The sequence below is a fragment of the Podarcis raffonei genome, chromosome 11 (assembly GCF_027172205.1).
Source record: "Podarcis raffonei isolate rPodRaf1 chromosome 11, rPodRaf1.pri, whole genome shotgun sequence".
Taxonomy (NCBI): Eukaryota; Metazoa; Chordata; class Lepidosauria; order Squamata; family Lacertidae; genus Podarcis; species Podarcis raffonei.
In genome coordinates this window covers 26,487,397-26,508,386 of record NC_070612.1, presented here as the reverse complement: position 1 = coordinate 26,508,386, position 20,990 = coordinate 26,487,397, and the positions used below count along the sequence as shown (strand labels likewise).

General features: G+C 42.7%; 1 protein-coding gene and 1 long non-coding RNA gene across 4 annotated transcripts in view; one reads left to right on the top strand and one right to left on the bottom strand.

The window, feature by feature from the left end:
* The window catches only part of LOC128423203 (uncharacterized), a 37,793-nt gene extending 34,457 nt beyond the window's left edge, over positions 1–3,336 (top strand). Inside the window, exons 2-3 of the long non-coding RNA XR_008332699.1 lie at positions 2,605–2,888; positions 3,251–3,336. This is a non-coding gene — a long non-coding RNA (uncharacterized LOC128423203). The remainder of the gene's footprint in view (positions 1–2,604; positions 2,889–3,250) is intronic.
* The window catches only part of NLN (neurolysin), a 38,477-nt gene continuing 18,111 nt past the window's right edge, over positions 625–20,990 (bottom strand). For all 3 annotated transcript variants that reach the window (XM_053408080.1, XM_053408082.1, XM_053408081.1), the window contains exons 4-13: positions 15,677–15,784; positions 14,906–15,008; positions 13,575–13,735; positions 11,813–11,948; positions 10,749–11,115; positions 7,850–8,051; positions 6,681–6,867; positions 5,595–5,723; positions 3,331–3,467; positions 625–1,090 (exon numbers count right to left, since the gene is read on the bottom strand). In XM_053408080.1, the coding sequence (XP_053264055.1) occupies positions 959–1,090; positions 3,331–3,467; positions 5,595–5,723; positions 6,681–6,867; positions 7,850–8,051; positions 10,749–11,115; positions 11,813–11,948; positions 13,575–13,735; positions 14,906–15,008; positions 15,677–15,784 (1,662 nt within the window). In that variant the 3' untranslated portion in view covers positions 625–958. The remainder of the gene's footprint in view (positions 1,091–3,330; positions 3,468–5,594; positions 5,724–6,680; positions 6,868–7,849; positions 8,052–10,748; positions 11,116–11,812; positions 11,949–13,574; positions 13,736–14,905; positions 15,009–15,676; positions 15,785–20,990) is intronic.

The following is a 20,990-nucleotide window of genomic DNA, read 5'->3' as shown; positions in this document are numbered from 1 at the left end:
TATGTAATATTTGTTTCCTGCTGCCCCACATCTTGAATATTTAAGTGGCAGCCTCTGCTACGACCGCTCTGTTCAGAGAAAGGTCTCCCTCCTGTGGAAGTTCCTTGCCAGCAGATTTAAAGGAGGAAAATGCACTCATGATGCTCCATATGTTACTTATTCAGAAACTTCTGCATTCCACAGAGGTTTAATTTTGAGAAACGGACCACAGCTCAGTTCTTATTACCAGACATCCACCTTTTCACAGAAACAGGGAGAAGTCTTGGCTGAGCTGTGGATGTTATTTTTTTAGCTCTCGGGTCCCACATTAACTCCCCTGCATGATATAGGAGATCCATAATCAGTATTCCTGTTGCTTCCCCCTCCACCAATTAATAGCCCCACACAGCTACTTGGAAGATCAGAAAAGTGGGAATAGGGAGGAGAGCTAAGCCTTTTACTATGTTTCCCTGATCTACCTACTCTCACTTTTCCCTAATTTCTAGCGGCTCTACTGGTAAAACATGGATACTCCTATTCTTTTAACACAGTGGAAGGGGTATGTATGGGGTAGGGAAGGGATGAATAGAAGAAACATTTACGACTTTCACTTCATTGTTGTTCAATATGAAAAATCCACACAAAAATATTTATGTTGTATTTATTCAACACCTGTACCTGATTAAAAAAAATACAACAATGTTGTTTTCATTTTATGACTTCATCACATTCCACATATAATTTACTAATTAAAAAAGCAAGAGTTTCAGTAAAGTACATTACAAAAATTAGTGTGGCTTTTGAGGCGACAGTGAGAATTATGAACTTTGAAAAGCAGTAATAAAAACATTAGAAAAAACAATTAGATCTTTGCTGATGAGAAACTCTTGTGCTTTCACCTTTCAGGACATGAAACCAACAGGCATTTCAAGACTAATTCCCCCAGGTGACATCTGATTACAAGGAGACCATAGTTTTATTAAGTATATAATCCTTTACTCAATAAAAAGGCTTTTTGGTTTGGCTTGCGACCTAAAAAGTTTTGGAGCATGTCCATTCCATCTAATGAGCCTCCAGGCTTCAGGATCAGGTTTCGGTATTTCATTCCAGCCTAAAATAAAATAAAATTGGTAGGTTGACATTTCATGTTTATGTGAACTTTCTAATTCTACAATAAATAGAGGCAAAGGAAGCCTGTGCAGAATGGAAGCAGCATGTGGTCTTGGCATGCAGCTGATATGACTTATTTTTGTTTTATCACAAGCTGACCTGCTCCCTGCCTCTCCAATGTCACTCCTCTGTGTGATTGACATGGACCTCCTAGGGATTCCAAAAGTCATTAGTTCTCATACAACCAGAAAACCAGTTTTTTTAAATGTTTACAGAACATGAAGTGAGCAAAGAAGTATATCTGGCTCTTTTCCCTCAAGCCACGCCCACTGGCCCATCAGCTGACATCACTGGTCAGAGGACAGGGCTGAAACTGCAATGGCAGTGTACCCCATCCCCAATAGGGAACAATATTTAAAACCAGTTTAAAATAAATCACAAACACAGGAATAGGGTGGGTCTTGACAATATACATCTCAAGTGAAATGCCAATGAGGTGCATATTTAGCATATAGCAGGAACTATACAATTAAGGTTCTAGACACACCTCTGTGGGGAGGGAATTCCAGAATGTAGGAGCTGCCACAAAGAATTCCCTCTACCAGGCTGCCCACCCCCCAAAAATACCTTGAGGGCAACAGAACTACCACCTGGAGGAAGTCTATGTCTGTCACTGCACACAGGTCCAAAAATGTTCTTCCACTTACCACTGATCCTAGTATAAGGGTTTGTCTACATGTTAACTCATCCACAAGTGAGGACCCTTGCCATGTTGTGTTTTCTAATGCCTACTTAGATTGGCCCTTTCTAATGCTGAATATTCCTGGAGGCATCCATTAATGACATAGACAAGCTTCTATGTTACTAGAAGGACCCACACAGCGAATAGAATGAAACAGTACAGCTGTGTATGAACTAGCAGACCACTGTACTGTAATGTTAGACTGCAGCTATGCAGAAGCATACTAGATTATTACATTGCCCTTTTTGTTGTTTTTTCCCTTTGTTAAAATCACTGGTATCCATTCTTTGCAGCTCTTTGGCCATTGCTTCCTTTTGTAAATGTCTTTTTGCCTTCCTATGCACTCGCTTTCCTCCATTAAATTCATTTCAGCATCTTATTTTTGAATGCTTGCTGCTACTACTTATTGTCTGCCTTTCTGTATGCCTCTGAGCTCTTCTGGTGCCCGTCTCCCAGTCAGACCAAAAACTGCATCTGATGTCTCATGCTGCTGTCTGCTTTCTTTGGCTGTGCCTTATCTTTGGAATTCACTGCCCCCTGACATTAGTAGGATCCAGTCCGTCTTACACTTCCAGAGCTGCCTCAAAGCTTATCTATTTTCACGTGCCTATTCTAATGTATTTTAACTTGTTCTCTGCTCTCCATTGTTTTTGCTTGCCATTTTTTGTTTCACATTTGTCTGTTCATTTAAGACGCAAAACCTTCAGGACACAATACATTGTGGTTGTTTTTCAGTACTCTTTTTAATTCCATGTCTTTATTCTATACAGCAGGTTTTCAAAAAGGGAACTGAAGAAACAACATTTACTCCCATTATTATGTTGGATAAGAAAAGGGCATCGAATGTGAATTAGCCAAAGACCTGGGAGAAGAGGTACGTTTATGCCTGGTGCCTAAAGGTGAACAATGAAGGCGCCAGGTGGGCCTCCCTGGGGAGAGCATTCCACAAAGGGGAGCCACTGCAGAAAAGGCCTGTTCTGTGTTGCCACCTTCTGGACCTCTCATGGAGGAGTAGAAAAGCCTGTGAATTCAAACTTCCCAGTTATATCCTTTCTAGGTAAAAGGACCCCTGACCATTAGGTCCAGTCATGACCGACTCTGGAGTTGCGGCGCTCATCTCGCTTTACTGGCCGAGGGAGCCAGTGTACAGCTTCCGGGTCATGTGGCCAGCATGACTAAGCCGCTTCTGGCGAACCAGAGCAGCGCACGGAAACGCCGTTTACCTTCCCGCCGGAGCGCTACCTATTTATCTACTTGCACTTTGACGTGCTTTTGAACTGCTAGGTTGGCAGGAACAGGGACTGAGCAATGGGAGCTCACCCCGTCGCAGGGATTCGAACCGCCGACCTTCTGATCAGCAAGTCCTAGGCTCTGTGGTTTGACCCACAGCGCCACCCGCGTCCCTTATATCCTTTCTAGTAAACCATATTTTTGAGACTACAGAAAATCCTTGAACTGATTGAACTTTATAGCAGGCATCATAAAGGAAGTTTCCATACCTTTGGATTCATTATTCCTTCTCTCTTAAAGCAATTGTAAAAAATATCCATTGAGAAAACTTCACTCCATAGGTAGCCATAGTACTGGGCATCGTAGCCACCTGCCAGGTGTCCAAAGGTAGCTGGCATATTTGTACCTTTAAAAGCAGTGTAAGAAAAGAAAACATGGGAGACACTGATAAAACTTTCAGGCTTTAGACAGAATGTTTCAGAGAAGAGCATCTGATATAGTTACATCTCCGAAGTCAAGCAGATCTGGCCTAGCCAAATCATGGGAGAACTCCACATACATGAGAACATCTTAGAGGATCAACAGATATAACAAGCAAATATCATGTACATGAAAGACAGTACTCTTGACCATGCTGAACCTTTCCCTGGGGAGCCAGCCTCTTTTGCCACCTGCCAGTGTTCTGAGTGAGGTAGAGTGGATAGAGTACACCTGATGAGAAAAGTGAGAGTGTTCTTCAAGGGCACACAAGAGCCACCCTAGAATGCCTGACGTAGTGTCAATCTGGGGCACTGAAAGAAATTAAAATGGTGGCTCTCGGACCCAGGTGCTTGGCTAGAGGACAGGCTTGGGCAGGTATCCATGCTAGCATGCCCTACTGGAACCCCCAAAACTGCCCTAGGATACGAGGTGCTGTCTCCAAGCTTTGGTAGTGATCCTCAACTCTCAGCACTGTGAACAGGGTACTGTGCAGTGCATAGTCAGACGGGAGACTGCCTAAGTCCCTCTCTCCTTGCTTGGCTCTGCCAAGAGCAAAGGGAGGCAGCATGCTGGCTGTGGTGGAGAGAAGAGGTATAACACTTTGCTGTCCTTTGAGTTCATTGGCCTGACCTGTTCATGCTAAGGCATTTGATCTGAAGGAGAATTCAACAGAGGGAAGGCTATTTTTGTCAATTTCTTCCTTCCCGCTGTAATTCCCTGTGCCATCTCCCACACTGTTCCCCCCCCAACCTTTGCAGCACATTTTAGGAGATGCAGGAGGAGCCAACACCAAAGAAGCCCTGTTTAATAAGCAGAACTCTGCTGACAGAATCCTGGATTCAACCCTATGTATCCAGGTTTTCTGTTAGGGGAAAAAATAAAATAAAAAAAAATTATTAGGTTTGTTTACCCTGATCTTCTGGATATGGAACAATTGATTGGTTCAAAATTGGGAAAGGAGTACGACAAGGCTGTATTTTGTCTCCCTGCTTATTTAACTTATATGCAGAATTCATCATGCGAAAGGCTGGGCTGGATGAATCCCTAGCTGGAATTAAGATTGCTGGAAGAAATATCAACAACCTCAGATATGCAGATGACAGAACCTTGATGGCAGAAAGTGAGGAGGAACTAAAGAACCTTTTAATGAGGGTGAAAGAGGAGAGCGCAAAATATGGTCTGAAGCTCAACATCAAAAAAAAACAAAGATCATGGCCACTGGTCCCATCACCTCCTGGCAAATAGAAGGAGAAGAAATGGAGGCAGTGAGAGATTTTACTTTCTTGGGCTCCATGATCACTGCAGATGGTGACAGCAGCCACGAAATTAAGAGACGCCTGCTTCTTGGGAGGAAAGCAATGACAAACCTAGACAGCATCTTAAAAAGTAGAGACATCACCTTGCCAACAAAGGTTCGTATAGTAAAAGCTATGGTTTTCCCAGTAGTGATGTATGGAAGTGAGAGCTGGACCATAAAGAAGGCTGATCGCCGAAGAATTGATGCTTTTAATTATGGTGCTGTAGGAGACTCTTGAGAGTCCCATGGACTGCAAGAAGAACAAACCGATCCATTCTTAAGGAAATCAGCCCTGAGTGCTCACTGGAAGGACAGATCGTGAAGCTGAGGCTCCAATACTTTGGCCACCTCATGAGAAGAGAAGACTCCCTGGAAAAGACCCTGATGTTGGGAAAGATGGAGGGCACAAGGAGAAGGGGACGACAGAGGACGAGATGGTTGGATAGTGTCTTCGAAGCTACAAACATGAGTCTGACCAAACTGCGGGAGGCAGTGGAAGACAGAAGTGCCTGGCGTGCTCTGGTCCATGGGGTCACGAAGAGTCGGACACGACTAAACGACTAAACAACAACAACAACCCTGATCTTCTTCCCAAAGAAGCCTAAGGTGGCAAAATAAAAAAATCAAGCAAAACATCCATCATTCTTAAAAAAAATGTTGTAACAGTTTGTTGTTTTTAAAGCTGGTGTTCAAAAAAAGTAACATGGAGTGTACAAAGAGTTTATAAAGTAAAATAGAAGCTTCAGGTTTTCATACCTGGGGTTGCAGGTATTCCTAAAATTTCATCACAGTACTTGGCATATTCCTTAGCGGGATCAGCAGAAGAGATTGTATGGACAGACTGATCAACCTTGCTCAACACAATCTGACGAAGTGTCAGAAGACCTAGATAAAGAAGAGGATCAAAACACAATTTTCAACCAATCGGCAAGAAAAGGGCAAGAGGTTTGTTAAGATGCAAATGCTGTAAATTCCAGCCTAGGAAACGAGCATAGGAAAGAAACAGATTACCAAGTACAGTGGTACCTCGGGTTAAATACTTAATTCGTTCCGGAGGTCTATTCTTAACCTGAAGCACCACTTTAGCTAATGGGGCCTCCTGCTGCTGCAGCACTGCCGGAGCACAATTTCTGTTCTCATCCTGAAGCAAACTTCTTAACCCGAGGTACTATTTCTGGGTTAGCAGAGTCTGTAACCTGAAGCATATGTAACCTGAAGTGTATGTAACCCGAGGTACTACTGTACTTATAGTTGAATAGAATTATACAGAGGAAATGTCATTATCCACTTTAAATTGAAAGAACTGAACAAACAAAAAATAAAATGTGGTAAATTTACATTTTAATAGGATGCATACTAAATACAGGACAAATTGCTTGTAAGACATGGGTCCTCTTTATCTGATATCCTAGATTATATCATGGGTGGGGAGATGAATAGAGTAGGCTTGAGGCTTGTGCAGTTCCCCTTGTCCCCCCATCTTTCCAACTAAAAATAACAGGGTCCATAAAAAACATTTACAAAGTGAAGAATATCAATTAAAGGGGGGAAAGTTAATTTGGGGGATACTTGATAGGTTCCCCCATGTGTTATGAGCTGGAAGAAGCCTGAGCATCCTTGAGTGAAAAAATATCATAAAAAGAAACTAAGAGGGGGAGGGACACGGCCGAAGGAACTCAGTGCAGTGCAGCTCATCCACACTTCCTTGCCTGTCCTTTCAGTTGTCATTTTAATGACATTCTTTCACTCAGAATATGTCAAGGTTGCTTTTTCTCACACAGAAAGTAAAACTATAGCAAGAGAGAGAGAGGGTGGGGAGGAAAGACAGAGAGAAGGGAATACCTGTGTTGGCTAGCCTAGAAGCTACCAGTTTTTCAACGAGATCATCTGGGACGTGGCTGCCATCTTTATAGTGCCTTGACATTTCCTGTAAAGGTTCTTTTTCCCAGACCCAGTTCTCAAACATTTGTGAAGGTACCTCTACAAAGTCTGTTTCCACATTAGTTCCACTAAACCGAGCAAAGTCAGTCTATGAAAGATGAGAACAAATATAAACCAATGAGTGTACATACATATTAAATTACAGTCAATTTTGCGAAAGATTTTTATATATGCACATATAGGTTTATACAAACACTGTACCTCATTCTTCCAACATTCTGGAATGGTTCAGACGACACACAAGAAGGCTAATCCAGCCCTTATGCATGGGGACAGCGCGTCCAAGTTACAGCCTAATTATTATTAATAGTCTACCATCCTCCCTTATCATTTTATCCTAAACCCTGTGCAGTGGGTTTAGCTAGGAGATGAAGGCTGGCCTAAAGTCACCCAGGGAGCTTCATGGCTGAGTGGTGATTTGAACTTTGCTTTCCCAGGTCCTAATAAGCACTACACCACACTGGTTCTTATACATGCATAAAACATTACATGCACAGGCCAACATTGCACAGTCAACACCCAGAAAATAGGGAAAGACTGAGCAATTTTGACCTATGCACATGGGCCACAACTGAGATGTGTAGGGCCAGTGGAATTGGAGGTTGTTTGCCAGATCTATGCACAGAGGCAAATCAGTCTCTCTATCTGAAGTGGTCCACTGTAGCACTCTAGAGCAATAAAGAATCAGAACTGAAGATTTGGTTCCACAGGTACAAGCAGATTCTATTCCTAATAACCCGAGTCATCAGGGATGGGATGGCACCTCTGCTAAAGTCAATTAGCAAGCCTGCCCTTGACATTCATGGGATCAGGATTTACCAAGGATTGCTTTTAATCTGAAATATACAAAGAAACTTTATAAACAGGAAATATTTCTAAGTAAATGGAGAGTCCATCCAAATTTACCATTAATTCTGAATTATTTGAAATAAAAGTTTTCTATTTTCAGTTGGAGGGAAGTTGACATGCAGCTCTTTGATCTGTTGTCTTCTTTCAAAATGGAAGCTCACGTTCACAGAACCAGACTAGAAGATTTACTATTTTGTCTGAGGAATAAGGCAGCCACTAACCTGTGCACATATCTGGTGCATTACATGTCCAAACTCATGGAAGTAGGTTTTCACCTCATCATGTCGCAGCAGTGATGGGCGATCTAGTGTTGGCTTTGTGAAGTTGGTTACCAAGGCTGCTACTGACATCATTCTGCTGCCATCAGAGAGGAGGCAGCCGGGCTGGAGTCCAAAGCATGCCGCGTGACCATATTTTCCTTCTCTGAGTAAGAAATAGGCCAAAAGCAAACTACCTCAATAAAAAAGTGAATCATTTGGCATTGCTTACCAATATTAGAGAACAACATCCTTTTCTTGGAATAGCTATTAAAAGAAAGCATTTCACATTTCCATATATATATATATAGAGCTAGCCACCATACTTGGAATCCAAACAACAATAGCATCAGCTCTATGAATATAAGCACATAAAATAATGTTTTTTCTTTCTTTCCTGAAATTGACATGATACGAGGGAAATTTTTGACTGCTTCCTTGTGTCAGTTTTACCGTAAGCTATCCTTAGTCATGGAAAAGGACAGATCTTACTCCCTGAAGCATTAGCCTTTCCTTTTAATGTTTAAAAAGATTTCAGGAATGGAATCTAATTATGTTATCCTTTGGAACTGTGAAGTCAAGTGCAAACAATAATGCATGAGACTAAACTCCATAATGTTCCTGACTATTACAGTTACAACGAGGTTCCCCTCAACACCTTTTGCAGACCATCAGTTACGTTTTACCACATTATAATTTCTGGAGCCTATTGCCTTTTGACTTCTGCCTTCATATTCCCCCTCCTTTATCCTTTTACTTGAGTGTCAGGCATTTCTGGGAGTTACATCATTTGTACGCCATTAGAGAAGGGAAGTGGATATAAATGTGTCATGGTCAGAAACATTTGGTTCTCAACACCTCCGGGGTGCAGTTATTCTTTCTTGGAATATCTTCTTAAAAGATGGGGTGCTTAGCCCATGGCAGCAGGACCAGAGGAGGAGCAAAGCAGCCACAATCCTTTATTGAGAACCTGCATGTTTGCTTGTTCATGGTTTGGTTTAGCATTGTGTGTGAACCAGGTGACAGAGCGAAAGCAAAGGTTGCAGACACCACAGAGATGTTCTCTATTACCAAGCCATGATTTGACATTGTGGTGAAAGTAAGCCACAGTCCTGATGAGGAAGAAAACTTAAGTGCAGTGATTTCCTGCTAAACATTATTCCTTCTCCTTTTCGAGGAAACTATGTTTAGAAATGAACAACATGGGAATAAAAACAAGCAATCCCTCAAAGCATAGTGAAACCACTGGGCACTATATCAATTTAGATATGTTGGCTTGGCAGGTTCATTAGCCAACAGCACCTGGTTTTGTGTTCTACAGCCAAGCTATAAGGGCTGCCTGAGGAGGTTTAGAAGTTAATCCCGTCCAAGTGTTCAGTTTCATAGACTAAGGGATGCAAAACACCTTAAGCTTTGAGGCACGTGCCATAAAGGGACATTAGAAATACAAAACAAACTAACTTTGGCAGCACTTGGCAGTCATAGTTGCATTAGGATCTGCCCTGTGTCCTTGAATTTCAGTAGCATTTAGCAGGAAGCAGTGTTAAAAGAGGTCATTGCTAAATATATGAACGCCAAAGACAACAACAGTTCCCAGAGTTATTCCTTTGGGGGGAAACTGTGAGCATCCACAAGGAATGGCACAAATCTTAGCCAGGCTCTCAGCTTTCCATCCACAAATAACCAGCTGTGATCAGCCACACTATAATCCTTTAAAAATAATGAGTTTTACCAGGGCTGTCACTGATTCAAGAAATCCTAATGTATTAATAAATTAATTGCATCTGCACATGAGCGGAGAAATGGGTTGGCTCTGAGCTCAGACATTCTTACAAGTAGTTCCACAGATTTTAGCAGAGCTACTCTAAAGAATAGGGACACGGGTGGCGCTGTGGGTTAAACCACGGAGCCTAGGGCCTGCCGATCAGAAGGTTGGCGGTTCGAATCCCCGTGATGGGGTGAGCTCCCGTTGCTTGGTCCCTGCTCCTGCCAACCTAGGAGTTCGAAAGCACGTCAAAGTGCAAGTAGATAAATAGGTACCGCTCTGGCAAGAAGGTAAACGGTATTTCCGTGCGCTGCTCTGGTTTGCCAGAAGCATCTTGGTCATGCTGGCCACATGACCCAGAAGCTGTACACTGGCTCCCTCGGCCAATAAAGCGAGATCAGCGCCGCAACCCCAGAGTCAGACACGACTGGACCTAATGGTCATGGGTCCCTTTACCTTTACCTTACTCTAAAGAATGACTAAGTTTGGAGCCAACTCTACTGCTCCAAAGAAATAAACATACTTTTCTTTGTAGTTAGTTGATATACACATACATTGCAACAGGAGTCCCTTTAGAAGAGGCTTCTTTCCAATGTAAGAGATAAGGGAAATGTCTGTTATAAGATGGTCCTTGCCATCTGTTATTTTTTATTAACTACCTGCATTAAAACTAAATTTTAAAGTGTAAACATATGCTGACTGATTAATCCGAGAACACTTTTTATGGTAAATAAAAATTTCATTAAGAGAACCAGTGTAATATAGTGATCAGAGCAGCCTTGTCCAGCCTGGTGCTTTTCAGGTGTTTTGGACAAACTCCCATCATCCCTGACCGTTAGCCATGCTGAGAGTTGTAGTTTTACAACATCTGGAGGGCACTGTGTTGGGGAAGACACAGATAGAAGGGAGCTGCTGGTTGAGCTTTGGCCAGTGAGGCTCTCTCAGCCTAAACTACCTCACAGTGTCATGAGGAAGATAAAAATAGGGAGGTCAGATACCCCACATGCACCATGCTGAGATCCTTGAAAGAAGAGCTAGATATATATGCCATTAAGAAAAGCCGCCGCCACTAATCTTAGCTATAAATCATAAAGTTACCTTGGGTACAGGTCCAAGTAGAACTGCCCTAAAACTTCACCTGTTGAGCTGTCCTTTACAGTGTAAAGTGTGACACTCTCATGCCAAACGTGAGCACCATCCACTTGTTCAAATACAAGTCCAAGCAGCTGCTGGTAAATATTCAGTAATCCTTCTGTGACGGCTTCAATGGGAAAATACTCCTTCAGCTTTTCTTGATCCACAGAATATTTGAGCTCCTCTGTCTGATTCATGTAATAATGCAGGTCCCATGCATTAATCCTGCCATCGTATTCAAACCCTGCTTCTTCACACTCCTTTTTCTTAAGGTTTAGAATAAACGCTCTCTCAGCCTCACCCAAAAGCTTCAGCTTATTGCTTAGGTCATCTGAAAAGAGAAACAATTACAATTACTTTTGCCAGCTTGTTTGTCTTCATCTCAAGGGCTCCCAGTGGCATTTAGTTGTCTACAGACCTCTGGACTAGATAAGCCTTTGATTTGATCTAGCAGAGCTCTTATTTTCTTACATTACTGCAGCCGTTACATTTTTATAACCATTTCATTCTTAGCTCTATTTGGTCGAACAGAAACAGAAGGCCAAGAACAAACATCAAATGCAGTTAACTATATGTGACTGATACTGATGTGATATATTAATAAGCCCCCGTTTTAGAATACTGTCTAGTTTTCCTACTGAATGCTTAATATCCAATTAATTTCTTCTTAATTAAAGGCTGGCGTAGCATTTACTGGAGGAGCAACTTTATAAAATTTAGGGATGTTAACTAGGTGCTCTTGACTGCTTGGCTTACTTCTACTTATAACTAATAAATGGTTAAGCAAGTGCTAGGTAATGTTATAGAAGTCCTCTTAAATCTCGTAAATCACACTCATTCTCTTATACTCTCCAAGTATATATGCAGAGAAAATGAAAGTTAGATAGAGTTTTGAGTAGAAAAAAGATGCTAAAAATACTTGATCAGATCCTTTTCTTTGCCTGCCCCCAGTAAATTTTCACAATAAATTTTACCCCATGATTCAAGTACTATGTTTGATACTTTTGCATATATAAATAAAAACAAACCTAAGAACGCTGTAACATTGTCTGTGATCTGGGCAGTGTTCAGCTCAAGAACAAAATTGGCGTGTGTGCTGTATCCCATAATTCCCGCTAATTTTGCCCTCAAAGGAAGCAGCTGTTGAAGAATGCTAACATTTTCCTAGGGAAATAAAAATTAAGGCTTTAAGCTACTTCATACAATGCAATGAATGAAATGTACTTTTGACAGCAATTGCATACGTTTTGAACGAAATACGCGTCAAACTCTTGAGAACACCAACATGCTAAAAATATATATGTTTGTTTGTTTTTAAAAAGTTTCCTTATGTTTTGTAGCCAAGTATCCACATGGGTGGCGCTGTGGGTTAAACCACAGAGCCTAGGACCTGCCGATCAAAAGGTCGGTGGTTCAAATCCCCACTGCGGGGTGAGCTCCCGTCGTTCAGTCCCAGCTCCTACCTACCTAGCAGTTCGAAAGCACCCCTAAGTGCAAGTAGATAAATAGGGACCGCTTTCTAGTGGGAAGGTAAACGGCTTTTCTGTGTGTTGCGCTGGTGCTGGCTCGCCAGATGCAGCTTAGTCACGCTGGCCACGTGACCTGGAAGTGTCTTCAGACAGTGCTGGCTCCCGGCCTCTTGAGCGAGATGAGCGCGCAACCCTAGAGTCGGTCACGACTGGGCCTGATGGGCAGGGGTACCTTTACCTTTACCTTTATCCACAATTTACATATGCTTTATTTCAGGAAGGGCTGTAGCTCATTGGTGGAACATGCATTTTACATGTGAAAGTTTCCAGATTCAGTCCCTGGAATCTCCATTTAAAAGGATCTCATGGAGGAGAGCTGGAAAAGACCTCTGCCTGAGATCTAGTACTGAACTAGACAGACTACTGTAATGGTCCCACTTAAGTTAAGGCAGCTTCATCGATTTATACGTATTATTGTGATACTTACATAAGCTTCCTCTTTGCTCTTAGGGATCCACTGCTTATTTGATCACATAATTGGGTTTTTAAATAGTTTTCAGAAAAGTTCAAAAGAAAAGTGAAACAAATCTAGCACTTTCACATGCTGTCCTTTCAATTAGGCTAATTTTACGCTACTCAGTTCCTGGAATGGTTATCTTAATTCTGAAACTTGCCAACAAATTATTTATAAATGTAAGACACAACAACCAATGTCCCGTGATGACATTTTTAATTTCTTTTGACAATTATTCACCTTCTTTAAAACATGTAAGGCCACTTTTTTTCTGCTTACTCATTTCTGAATTTGTGCTCAGCTGCATCTTTAATCACTGAGGTCTCCAAAGCATTTAACAAGCTTAACTTGCCTTTATTTACTTCTTGGTATACATCGGTACTAAAACTCTAGTTGTTAAATGAGTAACCCATATAGGCAATGGAAGTTAGGATTTATTTATTTTTAATTTTTGTAAATATGTAGAATTTGAAGATTGCCACTTTTTTTAAAAAAAGCGAATTTTCTGTACTCATTCATTTCCCAATGCACTGCGGAAGAGAAATGGGGACTCTGTGGCAGTCTGGATGTCATTGGACTCCATCTCCTATCTCCCCTGCCTTGCTGGCTGGGGCTGATGGGAGCTGGAATCCAACAACATCTGTAAGGCCACAAGTTCCCCTCTCCAGCTGTGGATAATATAGGCTGCTACCGTGAGAAAACAATCAAAATGAGTCCACCAAGCCAGGTACATAAAGGGCCATGGATCAGTCATATTGTTCCGATATTTTATCTCACTTTGGTATGGGTGGGACAAATCTCTCATACCTCTTTACACCTGGAGTTAAAAGAAGCTTCCATTCTTCTTCTGGTGTCTGGAACACTGCACTTCTTCATAACAGGAAAATAGTGTGGATATTTTAAGGTAACTTTATATCTGTCTGTTTCAGTCTTCTCCAAACTACTGATGAAATCATCAGGAAGGGCACCTGAGGAACACGGGATATAGAAAAAAGGATACTTTTCAGACATTTTCTTTAACAATACAACAAATGTTTGACATAGCAACCGTCACAACTGTTTAATTACCCGGCTGATTTCTACCGTCAACATGCATTTTTAAAATTACAACCCGGTTTCTATTATTAGCTGCCTAACGAACTTGTAGCCTTCTAAATATTTTGGACTCCCGCTCCCATCAGCATGGCCAATTGTCAGGGATGATGGGAGTTTTAGTCTAGCTGCATCTGAAGGGGCACAGGTCCCACACTCCTGGTCTATACATTCTCACAGACAGACAGACAGACAGACAGACAGACATGTTAACAGCATAAACTGAAGTACAGTGGTACCTCAGGTTAAGTACAGTTGTACCTCGGGTTACATACGCTTCAGGTTACATACGCTTCAGGTTACAGACTTCGCTAACCCAGAAATAGTGCTTCAGGTTAAGAACTTTGCTTCAGGATGAGAACAGAAATTGTGCTCTGGCAGCACAGCAGCAGCCGGAGGCCTCATTAGCTAAAGTGGTGCTTCAGGTTAAGAACAGTTTCAGGTTAAGTACGGACCTCCGGAACGAATTAAGTACTTAACCCAAGGTGCCACTGTACTTAATTCGTTCCTGAGGTCCGTTCTTAACCTGAAACTGTTCTTAACCTGAAGCACCACTTTAGCTAATGGGGCCTCCCACTGCCGCCGGAGCATGATTTCTGTTCTCATCCTGAAGCAAAGTTCTTAACCCAAGGTAATATTTCTGGGTTAGCGGAGTCTGTAACCTGAAGCGTATGTAACCTGAAGCGTATGTAACCCGAGGTACCACTCTAAACATGCTAATTCACTATGAGCAGCAAAAACATTCTAAAAACAGTTACATCATCTAAAAGCAATTAGAGTTAAAACATTCTTCCATCCAATGAAATGGTCCAAAGAAGGCAAAATACGAAACTAACAATATACAGCTGTGGGGAAATGGTCATTGCAAGTAATATGGGCATCCAAAACATCTGTGGGGTACTTGATTGAGGACGGCTGATTGAGACAATGCTTACACGTACCTGGAAGACTTAGCAGCATAACACTTAATCATTTGAGAGTGTTAATACAAAAATGCATACACCTCCTTTCAACAGCAATTGGTAAATATTTATATGTATACTCACAAAGTTCATCTTGAGAAAATATCAGGAATGTATTATCTTCATTGAGGTTTTTGCTGAAGTCAATGCATAGTTCGCTCAGTTTCTGCTTTATCATCTTGATTTCCTTAATAGGAGAGAAAGATGGGAGAAGGATAATCTTTATTAAAAACAAACAGAATAGTACAACAGTTTTAACATGCTACTTTATTTGCCAAGGATAAAGAACACTTTCAATATATCAGCCTGAGTTACTCAAGTCATGTATATATAGTTTAAATCTGTCAATTAAAGTGCATACAGTGGTACCTTGGGTTACATACGCTTCAGGTTACAGACTCCGCTAACCCAGAAATAGTGCTTCGGGTTAAGAACTTTGCTTCAGGATGAGAACAGAAATTGTGCTCCGGCGGCGCAGCAGCAGCAAGAGGCCCCATTAGCTAAAGTGGTGCTTCAGGTTAAGAACAGTTTCAGGTTAAGTACGAATTAAGTACTTAATCCGAGGTACCACTGTACTTCTGTATCTGTGATCCTAGCATTCTTCCTGCATTCAGCTTGGATCGAAGAGGGATGGAGGAAGACCTCCATTGTCACTGGGTGTGCTTCTTCCATTGTTTACTGTGAAGCTCTGAAGGTAGTGTGGAAGTGTGTCAGCCTGAATGCCCCATACGGTCAGGAACCCCGATAAGGCAGTTGGGACTTCTTGTCTAAGGAAACCACCAATCACTCAAAAACCATACTGTTTGGAATCTTCTTGTTTTATCCCTTTTTACTATCTGTGGATGTCATACTTACATTTTGTACTTCTGTAGGAAGATGGAGACCATTCCTTTCCCCCATTTTTATTGACTTCTTCAAGTATCTTTTGGCTTCAGGCCTTAAAGTCTCAATGTCACATGTTTGCTGAAATCAAAGTAGATGATGGTATTTAGCCATTTCGTAGCATATTAAAAGCTCAGTGAGCATAACAGGAATAACAAGAACGGTGGCTGTCTTCTTCTACATCATGGATGAGGACACACACATATTATATCAGGCATTTTACTAAAGAAAACATTAATCTTTTGTCCAATATTGAAACAGTTTATCTATGCCCAGTAGCAGTTGGCGGGGCATTCACCTGATTTCCCGTCACCTGTATAGCCACTGCTTACTGGGAGGCGGCAGGGGGGTACAGTGGGGAGACTGGTGTGGTGTAAATCAGTGCTCCCGCCAGGGTGTTTGCACCTCAACAACAACGGGCAGTCAGGCGAGTGCTTTCACATTGGCAACCACCACTGCCTGTGCCTCATCTGCAAAATGAACCGAGGTAGGCAGTATTCACTATTTATTTGAATTGTACATTTCTGGTGTGTGTGTGTGAAATATTGTTTTTTTCACATTGATCTAATGATGCAGTTATCAGCATTCTACTGCACACCAAGGATATTTTCCAAAAAGTTAACACTATGTAGAAACCATTTTTGTCATTCTTTACAACAGAGGTGGCTAACCTGTAGCGCTCTAGATGATGTTGGACGACAGTTTCCATCAACCTTAGTCACCATGACCAGTGGTCAGGGAATGGTGGGAAATGTAGTCCAGCAACACATGAAGGGCACCAGGTTAGATACCCCTCCTGTAGAATGTTCAAAGATCTTGACCAACATATTCAGCAATCCTCCACATGCAACAGTCCTGAAAGGTGTTATCAGCATAGTACAGATGGGCAGCAACTGGTGCAAGCCACCTAGCAAGAGGTTAGACATGAATGAGGACTATAGCACAACTTAGTGGGGGGGAGGGACCCTGTATAATTCATTCAGTCATGCCTAGTGGTGTGAGCAAAAGTTGCTGCCCCTCTGTTTCACAAGCATGCACATGGTGTGTGAGAATAAAATGTTAACTAATAGAATACTGTTGGGTAAATACTGATTTTGTTTGAGGAATTCTAGAGCGAAGCATGCCAGCTGCCACACTGGGCTTTTCCACAGGGAGCAAACATTAAGGGCAAGCAACGACGTTTCATGTTACAGCTGGGTCATCACACACTGCTCAGAGATGAAGGCGTTTTTGAAGAAGGCAGATACAGACAAATTAGGCTGCCATCTATGCATTCTTACTTGGAACTAAGTGGCAGCGGAGAGGTGGGAAGGAGCAACTTCCAAGCATTTAAATTAACAATCAGGGTGTTTAGGGCCAACCAAGTAGAGAAATGGTTTAAGTTTTCACACACCCCGTGCCTGAAACATCTATCAGGTATCTTCCTGTCTCCAGCTACATTCAAATGTTTACAAACAAACCATTAGCTTTTCCTTTTCTACATCTCCTAATACAGAGAGCTTGCAACAACACACTTAAGTAATCAGCACTTTGTTGAGCAGGGCACATTTCAGAACAGGAAGAGAGGAGAGTATGAATAAACAACTTAATAGAGGGGTTGGAGGATATCCAAGGTAATGGATAAGCCACAATGAGCAGAGATGTTGCTTGTTGGAGAAAATGCACTATGCAAACCCAAAATCACCAGTACAGTGGTACCTCAGGTTAAGAACTTAATTCGTTCTGGAGGTCCGTTCTTAACCTGAAATTGTTCTTAACCTGAGGTACCACTTTAGCTAATGGGGCCTCCCGTCGCTGCTGCACGATTTCTGTTCTCATCCTGAAGCAAAGTTCTTAACCCGAGGTACTATTTCTGGGTTAGAGTCTGTAACCTGAAGTGTCTGTACCCTGAAGTGTCTGTGACCCGAGGTACCACTGTACTTCGTTTTGAGTTGTTATTCATAAATTAAATCCGCTGGCCGCAACAAGTAGTCCGTGCCCAATTCCAGTTGCTATGGAGGGTTCTGAATCATGCAGGGAGCCTCTATGCATAGGGGAGGCTCACTGCTTCCGTCTTTCACCCTCCATGAGTTAGATGGTGGCAGGGGGTGGGGTGGGGGGGAGGGCAGAGTTTAGCAAACTCATCCGCTCTCCCCGCTTATGTGCACGATTTGTATGTAGGTGGAACACACAAAAAGAGCTTTGTGTAAAACCCGAAAGACCTTATTTTTCAACATCTGGAAAAGAGAACACTTTTCTTCTGTTTTATGTTAGCACCCTTTTCTCCATCAGGGCTGTATCCAATTAAGTTCTACTCAAGAGTATCCCCACTGAATTAATGAACCTAAATTAGTAATGTTCATTAATTTCAATGGTTTTACTCTTGAGTTGGACCTAGCACTGGATAGTACTTTTAGTACATTTTGGAGCTAATCCGTGCCGCATTATACAACAGCAGTATTCCTTAACATTGTCCACATTTCTTTGGTGTGTCGGGCATTCAACAAACTTCTGTCCTCTTAACACAGGGCACTTAATTCAGATGGGATTGTGGGCAAATCCAATCACAAGGCAAAGGTTGAAGGAGATAGCTACACATACTTCAGGCAAGGGTACATTCCTTTAATCCCTGTTCTTCAGCTGCCGAACAGAGCAACACAAAGTTGTTTCCTAGATAAGGTTATCACTGTTCAAAAACTTTGCCTCAGGCAGGGTCTCAAAAGGCAGGTTTCACTCAGCCTCTCAATCTGTATTCTATTTAGGGTAAGGTGGTCCTCTATGTGGTTTTGATCTACAACTCTCATCACAGTTGATACTGGCCATGCTATCTGGGGCTGATGAGATCTGGAGTCCTACAACACTTGAAGAAACCACAAGCCTCCCACTCTTGCTTTTGTGAATATATATGTGTTTAGCCCTTCTAAATATATGTGTTTAACCCTCCTCTCTAGGCATCTATCTTTTTATAGATGGAGACGGACAAGCCTCCTTGCCACTGGTGCTGCCTCTCCCTATCTGAGTAGCTCTTTATTCCCCGCATCAGTGGATTTCCGACATCCCAAGCTCATTCTGGTTTCCCAGGAGCCCCACCCCCAATTTACATTCAGGCTCGACTTGTGATCCAGTCCCAGCATCAAGTACTTTTAACCTCATGGATTGATGGTTTGGATGATTGGGTATTATGTTTTAATGACCTTGAAATGCCTCTTAAGAACATATATGTTTATCCAAGCTTTGTGGGACTCATACACTTTTAATTGTTTTGTATACTGCCCTGTTTTATTTGTTATATATCCTCCATTTTAATCTAGTTTTTAGGAAATGTTGCTGCCGGTGATCTGAAAACCACGGAGATATCTTGATGGGATTAGTCAGATGACCAGGAAGATGTCTTGGCTCCCACTTGCTGACAAATGTGGACTTGGGTGACCTGTTTTTCCAAAAGCTTTAATGCCCAGATTATTGTGATACAGATGCAAGCGTGTTATTCAAAGGCACAGTAGGCAATACACATACTTAGTGGCACAGATAAAGGCACAGCAGGTGACATGGCTACTCAGCTGAAGAAGCTGATCCAACACCCCCTTCAATCCTATGATAAGGAAACAGGGTGGGCACAATTTAGCATGGCAAGCAATTCCGTTTGTTAGCAAGCCATCTAGCACCCCATGTGAAAGGCTGAACCCCCTTCCATCTGTTCGTGCCTCTGTTGGCGTCTCTAGGAAAAGAGTGATGGGGCAAGTGTCCCTGCTTCCCGAGGGGTGGACGGGACAGGTGGAGCAGCCCCTCTGGAGAGATGAGGCTAGACCCAGCATCTGACAACTCCAGAGGTGAAGGGAGTGGCAGGTAGGCACAGTGGAAGTGTCAGAGGTGGACTCCAACAGCAATGGAGAGGGAGGCAGGGCGGGAGAGTAGGTTGAGGGAAATCCCCCTCCCCACAAACTTGGACCCTCTCTAGGATCCTCAGCATCAGACTCCCGTGAATCAGAAAGCAACCACCCTGCAGCTCTCCCCAGGGTCCTCTGCAAATCAGCCCTCTTCATTGCTCAGAGGAGTTCAGGGAGCTGGAAGACTCTGATCCGGGGAGGGGCCCACAGGGCTGGGAGACAGTGGTCAAGATGCATAGGATCCTTTTCTCAAAATGTATCTTCTGTACCATGAACAATAAAGAAAAACATTATATAAAATGATGCACAGGATCTACAGGAGGACTCTGACCCTGGAGAGGGTCCCAGTGGTTGGGAGTGGGGAGGCTCAGACTTGGGGGAAGAGCCAAATATGTTGTCAGAGGAATGACGCCTCCTCAGTACCATTGGATACCCTGACTTTACCTTACAGCTGACTGATATAGCACGAGACCCACGTCTGGGTGCTACCTTTATTGACAAATAAAGAGCCAACCTACTTAAGGATCAATCTGACTGTGGGCCAAGCCCAGTCATCTCCACCTGTCTCCAAGGATGTAGAGGGGACAGCACCATCACTTAACAGACCCTTCAAAATCAGCCAACCTGAAGCAGTAGGAGCTTGCTTGGCCAGTCCTGAGGCTCAGAAGTTCAGCCATGTGAATGACTGTGCCCACTCCACTCTTCAAAAGGAAAGGCCAAAGGGCATGTCAATTGCTGGGATGCTGTTCTAGCTTATGCGCAGCCATAGAGCTCTGCTTTGCCTTAGAACCATGTAACCTGTAGACTGCTCTAAGCTGGGATGCCATACCGATTTTTGGAATAACTAATAGTTTGAGTTCCAAGTCTGTAAGTGGGAGTCAGGGCACTCACAGCATCTGCTCATGGGTGGGTGGGGGACCAAAACAGAGAGGAACAAAGTCTCTACTGCTGCCACCATGGGAAGAAAAGAAGATAGGGTAGGGTGAGGTTAAAAAAAAAAGGTAAAGGACCCCTGGATGGTTAAGTCCAGTCAAACTTGACTACAGAGTGCAGCACTCATCTCGCTTCAGGCTGAGGGAGCCGGCATTTGTCCACAGACAGCTTTCTGGCATGACTAAACGGCTTCTGATACAATGGAGCACCGTGATGAGTGCCAGAGCGCATGGAAATGCCATTTACCTTATGGTACTTATTTATCTACTTGCACTGGTGTGCTTTCGGACTGGAAAAAGGGGCTTGGGGCAAGTTGCAAAGCAGGACTGGCAAGGGGGTGAGGGAAAGGTAGGGAGGCTCCCTGATCCAACAGCCTGGATACCGGTTTTCCAAACTTTACCTCTACCTTTATTTCTACAATAAAGTGCCCAATAAGGGAAGCTTTCAACTTAGAGAATGGTGTTCACAAGACAGAGCTATAAAGAGCT